The sequence below is a fragment of the Pygoscelis adeliae genome, unplaced genomic scaffold (genome assembly GCF_000699105.1).
Source record: "Pygoscelis adeliae isolate BGI_AS28 unplaced genomic scaffold, ASM69910v1 Scaffold370, whole genome shotgun sequence".
Taxonomy (NCBI): Eukaryota; Metazoa; Chordata; class Aves; order Sphenisciformes; family Spheniscidae; genus Pygoscelis; species Pygoscelis adeliae.
The window spans coordinates 513,151-519,796 of record NW_008823870.1 but is presented as its reverse complement, the minus strand read 5'-3'; the positions used below and the strand labels follow the sequence as shown (position 1 = coordinate 519,796).

The 6,646-nt window shown below is 40.6% G+C and overlaps 1 protein-coding gene across 2 annotated transcripts in view; it reads right to left on the bottom strand.

The window, feature by feature from the left end:
* Positions 1–3,207, bottom strand: part of DNAJC11 (DnaJ (Hsp40) homolog, subfamily C, member 11) — an 18,296-nt gene extending 15,089 nt beyond the window's left edge. For both annotated transcript variants that reach the window (XR_664005.1, XM_009333448.1), the window contains exons 1-3: positions 3,082–3,207; positions 1,419–1,492; positions 142–243 (exon numbers count right to left, since the gene is read on the bottom strand). Coding sequence is in view for 1 of the 2 variants with exons in the window: in XM_009333448.1 (XP_009331723.1) it covers positions 142–243; positions 1,419–1,492; positions 3,082–3,169 (264 nt within the window). In the remaining variant the exon portion in view is untranslated. The remainder of the gene's footprint in view (positions 1–141; positions 244–1,418; positions 1,493–3,081) is intronic.
* Between the last annotated feature and the right edge of the window lie 3,439 nt (positions 3,208–6,646).

The following is a 6,646-nucleotide window of genomic DNA, read 5'->3' as shown; positions in this document are numbered from 1 at the left end:
TCAAAAAAGGAAAAATAACTCACTAAGTGTAGATACCTAAGAGGTTATTTACTATAGCCCCTAATCTAGGCTCATCACACGTTGCACATTTGTAATAATTCACGGATTCACTCTTGAGACTAGGATGAAGTCTTTGTTTACCTTTGGATTAGTTCGCTGCTGCAGTCTTCTCTCCTCCCTCTCTCTCTGCAAACGCTCAAATTCTTCCCTGATTTCAGCTGGAGTTCTCTTCCTTTCCACAACCTGCTCACAGAGAAATTAAAAACAAAAGATTACCAGAAGGAGGATGTTCAGGGTATTGCATTGCTGATGGGATGGAGGTCCACTGACCTGGTACGCTCTAACACGCTGCCCCTGCTGCTGCTGTAAGCCACTCTGCACGAATTTCAATACTCAGAGTTTGGAAGCAAACACCTGGGCCAGATCAAACGGCAGGCATGAGAGAAAACCCCATGCTTTGGGAGAAGGGAAAATGGTCTTGTTATTTCTATTCCCTTGACAAAACCAGGGCAAATAGCTTTCAAACCACAAGTACAAGATACGGCAGCACAGCTGTTACCAACAGCTATACATTAACTTCTCTACTAGGTGTAGACACAAAAATGAGAATGACTGAAAGTTTCTGGCCTGAGGTAAACTGATTAAGTGAGAGCTTTGTGATTTTAGGCTATGCTGATTCACATCTGTTTACTTTACATGGCTCAGAGAATGAGGGTTTTAAACAGGTATGGCTCAAGGTATGGATAGAAAGAGTATTGGATTTGGCTTTTCAAAATAAGATCAAGTCTGCCACAAGCAGCTCAAAAATGTCTGTTACACACTGCCACTGCTCCACTTTTCTTGCTACTAACTCCAAATTTGACCTTGGTACTGACCTGACCCAATACAATACGATTCTGCAGCAAGCAGCGTAGTGCAATCAACTAAGACTGGCAGAGGCTAGCAAGGGGACTTAACAACAGGAAAGCCAGGAATGGACAAGTTCTTTTTCAAAGCCCAAAAAACCAAACCAACAACAGAAAACCAAACCCCCCAAAAGCACAGAAAAAAAAAGTAATTTCAAACTCAGAGGCTAGCTGACGCTGAAAAAAAAGTTTCAGATGAAAAAGATAAGACTAGATGGGCAATAACAACGCATTTGTCTCAGGCAAAGATGTTGCCTGTCACTGTAATATCCTATCAGGGAACTCTGAATGTCAGGTTTATTGTTCTCTTCTCAAGTGAAAAACCTAAGTATTCTTTGAAAATCCATCATGGTGTTTCAGCAGAGAGAGACAAAAGTAACTAAACAAGGATGCCTTCAAAAAAACAGGCATTTATCACCATCAAGGTGTCAGTGCAGCTCGATTAAACAAGAATGTCAGATAAAGGTGGGTTTAGCCAATTCCACTGGCCATAAGGTGCTAAATTTCTCTCACCTCCCATCCTTCCATTTCCAGTCCTCTCCTCCCATATATGTCATAGATGGCTCTGGTCTGTGGATCACTAAGCACTGCAAGTTAAAATCAAAAGAGGAGAGAACTCAGTTTTTGGTCTTCTCCTTGAATTTCAGACCAACACACTAGTGTTATTTGCAATTCAGGCACAGATCCTGGAAAGATATTGTTTTACAGTTGCATCCATTTTTTACATTAACTCCCTTTAACCTTTTCACATGCTATATTAACAGGACACACTGACTTTTCCCCCTCAATAAATTCCTCCTTTTTTTCTTCTTACTTCTAAAATAAAAAAGTGAAAAGAACACAAAAGAGACATGCAGACTAACTGAATATGCAGCAGGGCTTTTTAAGATTGCTTTATTTGACTATAAGCCCTCTAACAATCAATGGGATTATTAGCAATTCAGCAATAGCAGTCCCTGGAAACTTTCTGAGGAGGAATGACATCTACCTCTGTCTAGCTTTCAAAGTTCTTCGGTGCTTCGCTCCCTGTCTTCAATCTTCCTTACCATCCCTGTCCACTGATCCTTTCCCACCCAGTCCAAACATGTGGGACATGCCAAGCACCAACAAAGCAATTTCCATGAGGCAGTTCATGCCTTGCCAAACATCAGCTACAGGGTAATTGCAAAAATGCACGTAGAATGTGAATCCCCCAAAAGGTCACCCAATGCAATGGATAAAATAAAATACACCAGGAGACTGCAGAACAGTTAGTTTGGAAAAAGACTGCACATAGAATTAAGAAGAATCTCTAAAATGTAAGGCATATTTAAATGCATAATCTCCCATACCACACCCTTCCTTAAAAAAAAAAAATTAAAACATCATCAGTATTTTTCCCACAGGGTTCCAAGACCAACTTTATCATTGTCACGTATCTCTTTTGGCTGTGGAGGAACTGATGAGTCTTCAGGGAGCTGTGTGTATGTATTAAGGCAAAGAAAGGCTTATACTAGTAATTGAGCTTTGATCTGAACTACTTGAAGATTATTGAACTTGCTAAATGTCACAGGCAGATACTATTTTTTATACATTCTGATAAAAAAAATCTTTTGTTGTGTGATATTAAGAGATGGAAGAGGAGGGGGAGAAAATAGGCAGGAGGTGGGGTGGCTTATTTTCAAGATGTCAGAATTTTTGCTTGTAAAATATTACGCTCACATTTGGTACTAAACGAGCAATGCTTTACATATACATCACAACACAGAGCCAAGCAAAGCCACAAAATTCAAAGGGAAAGCTAACTCTAATGTAAGACCTACTCACCACATTAAAATGAAATTATTGAACTCATTCAGTTCAAAAGTAAAATATGAAATTGTCTTTCTGTTTGAAGCTTTTCAGTCTTCAGCCTCGTATGGGAGAGTCTTTTCAGAAGTAAGGGAAGTGGTGAAAAGATTATTTACAACATGCAGGAAATAAGACAGGGACTCCACATCTTGTTCACTGCAGAATTTATACTGCATTGCTCCTCTGATTTACAGGACAGAAGCAGGAAGCAAACGATCGCTAAGTATCAGCAAATTTTATTATCACTTTGTTATAATATCTATCTTCTTAAAAAGGCACGAAGACACAGCCCTCCTTCTAGAAAACCCCTGAAAACAGTTTCTGCAAACTTCAGACTTCCACTGACCTTCATAAGCTTGGTGAACAAGGTTAAACAGCCGCTCAGCTTGTGTTTTGAGCTCTGGGTCTCTGTGCTTGTCTGGATGGTACAGCATACACAGTCGGCGGTAGGCAGCTTTTAGCTCCTCCTGAGAGGCCTGTGAAAAGCAGTAAAAATGAATTAAAGTACAACCAATGCTAGTTAAAAAAAGACCATTCTCAAGATCAGCCCTAAAAGAGAAGTCCATCAGCTATTACATTACACTACTTTTATTTACACAAAATAAAGAATGGACTTTTGTTTCATTACATAAGTTAATGAAATGTTCAATTATGCACACCAGTATTTTCCACGTTATTTATACTGCAACAAGTGACAGCAACAGCTCATCAGTGTATACCTAGGTATAAAAATTTAAGTAAAAAAAAAAACCAACAAACACTCAAGCAATCTGTGTTCATACATTATTTTTATTAGGCAACTACCGTCTCCTCAATTCAGTGCAGAAGAGCAAAGAAAAATAAAGTCACCTCAGGATAAAAACACTTAAATCCAGAGATGTACATCAAATTCTACTCATATTTCAATCTTAAAACCTCAAGTACATACTATAACTATCAAAAAGCAGTAAAGGTAAGAAATGTAAACCTACAGTGTTACATTCATCCCTTCACTGCTATGCTCCCTCGCACCTCCCTTCCTATACAGCAAGGGCTCCCTGTTGTGCTGCAAGAAAGGAAGGCGCATCATCTGCCCTCAGAAACACACTCACCTGCAGTCGATGGATAACCAGAAGAACAGCGTGTCACTAAATGCATCAAGAAGAAAAAAAAAAAAAAAAAGAAAAAAAAACCCTGTTCCAGCCACTCTGGAATTTCAGACAGCACCTGGCCTCGTTCCAAAGACACGCGGTGGAAACAGATTTCGGATGGCTCTTTCAGAGTCAATGGAATAAAAACCCCACTTCCTCCATTACCACCTCTCAGGAGACAACCTCACAGCAATATTATTTCTTGACTCTAGAGAGTCCTGGTAACTTCCCCTTTCTCACGTCATTCCTGCAACAGTCCTTGTATCGCAGCAGCTGTCTATTCCTTGGAGGCTGGTTAACACCTATTTAGAAGTGCAGTTGCCAAAATCAACCAGAACTTCCCCGAAAGGCACAGGTAGCACATGCAGCTTCACAGAGCTAGTTACAAAACTGTCCAGGCAAGAATGAATTCCCGGGGCACAGGAAGCAGGACGCCACTTCTCTGCACTGGGAGAAATATGCAGAGTAAAATAACCAAAACAACATGACGGGTACTTGCTGGCCTCCTTCAAGCAAATGTCATCCCTTCTGTTATAGCCAGGGGTTACAACAGACAGGAATACAAGGCCAGCAAGCGAGAAAGGGGCGTCCAGAAAATCACTTTTGATAACAGAATTTATAGACACAAATTCCATTTACTCTTAATGCTCTTCAGTGACTGAAACTTTCACAGTTTCCATGCTTTCACCATGGAAATAAAGGCCCTAAAAGTTAATTTCTTAAAGTAACATCTTTTTTCCAACTTGTGGTAAGGAGAGTCTGGGTTTTCATGAAAGAAATGCATTCATTTGTGTACTGAAGCTAGAAATCCGTTCAATTTTGAGGACAGCTTAGAATAAATGTTTTCTCAGCACTGTGTACTATTTCATGTTAATATTTCTAAACGATATAGCAAAAGGGGTTCTGCCAAATTTGCTGGCCCCAAGAGAGTAAAGGTAGCTTCAGATCAACTCTTCCCTTTTTACTACCTTGTGCTTTCTCAGACATGGAATTTAAACTTGACTGAGAAGGCAGGGGAACATATAGGTCTAAAAAGGCATTCTTTAACCAAACTAATGATAAATGGTTTAATGTGCTATTGATTATGTAATAGAAATGAGCAGTTTCATTCTTCATAAATGCCATGTTCAATGAAATGTTAGATTGGGCCTTTCATCATCATTGAATAGCCTGGGTCATTGGTTCAATATTTCATTAGCAATAGCCTCTTAGAAACCGCTAGAGAAATACTGACATCATTTCAAATTGCAATGAAATACATAAGTCAGTAATAATCATATGCAAGCTACATTTTTATTACCAAAATTCCAGGCAAAATTAAAAGGTGCCCTATCTCCCTGTTTGGGGTTTGAATGTCTTCATTTAACACCTCAAACATGCCACCACGTTTTTACTGGATTGAAATCTATAAAAGATTAAATATTTATATGCATACACCCTAGAAAATCGCTGCACGGTAGGCTTACCCTCCTCATCGGGGCTGCAAAGTTCAGCGGTTAACTATTATTTTAAGCTCAGCTGCCACATCGCACGAAGTTGGCTCAGCACACAGAAATGCGAGTTCACTGCATTCCACTGCTACACAAGATAGTAGCATTTAATTTGAATTTAATTAGCAAAGGGTAATTAACAAAGCAACTACTACCCTCCGTTGGAATTACTCCCTCAAAGACCATTTTAACTTGGTTTTCCAGCTCCCTGCTCTGGTCTCTAGCGAACAGCTGAAAGCCTAGCTAAGTTAACTATTAAGCCTTCACTGTTAATCTCCCAAGCACTCGCAACCCTTGTGTGGTTCCTACCTCTTTCTTTTAGCCCCTCCATCTGCACACTGCTGACATTTGGGAGGGTGAACTACAAAAGCTGTGACTGAGCGATCCAAAAGTACGGCCCACCGGCTTTTAACACGACTCCGGCTTGAGCTGCACAGAAATTTTTCAAAGAAGAGCGCACTTTACTGCACAGCATTAGAGAGTTGTGCAGAGTTACTTTCACACATTTTTCCTCCGGAAGTACGAAAGTTTCCACAAATGAAAGACGTGAGACTGCCACCCAGGCCGCGAGTACTGACATTAACTCCAAAGATAATTTTTTCAAAGCTATCAGACTGAATTGCTTCTAAGTCTTGAACTCCTGTTACACGTAGCAGCAGTAGTTCAGGAAAAGCCTTCTTCAGCTCAAATGGTCAACACCTAGGCCGATGTGCTTGAATAGTGAAGTCTGTTTATATATATACACGTAGATATATAAAGTGTGTATATATATCGCTACTGCATTTGACGAAACAAACTACAGCACAGTTTATACATTAAGATCTCTGGCGATCTGCCTAATCATTGCTATAAAAAAGTAGTTCCCTCCCATTAAGTTCCAAACTGTTCTAGCGTAACAAAACTGCACCAATTGATACCAATCTATTCTTAAAAATGAAATTGAGGACTATTGACCCTCCTTTTTTTGATGAGAGACATGTTTTGCAAAAGATGTAGGTGTTTCCAATTTGGAAAGCCCACACAGCACCGACTAAAACAAGAACGAACACACAGCCGAAGAGAGAAACACATTGTCTATAGGCGTAGAGGCAAGTCCAAGACCGAGCTACCACACGTCCTGAGAAAGATCAAATCAGGAGAATTAACTACGAAGAACGACCGCCTCACCCTTCGCTCTCGCGTCCCGCCCCGCACGCTGCGCACACAGCAAGCGGCCCTGCCGTCCGGCTGGGATTTCTAAAGCCCCGCTCCCGGGCAGCGGCTGCCTCAGCCCGGGCCGGAGGACGCGCTG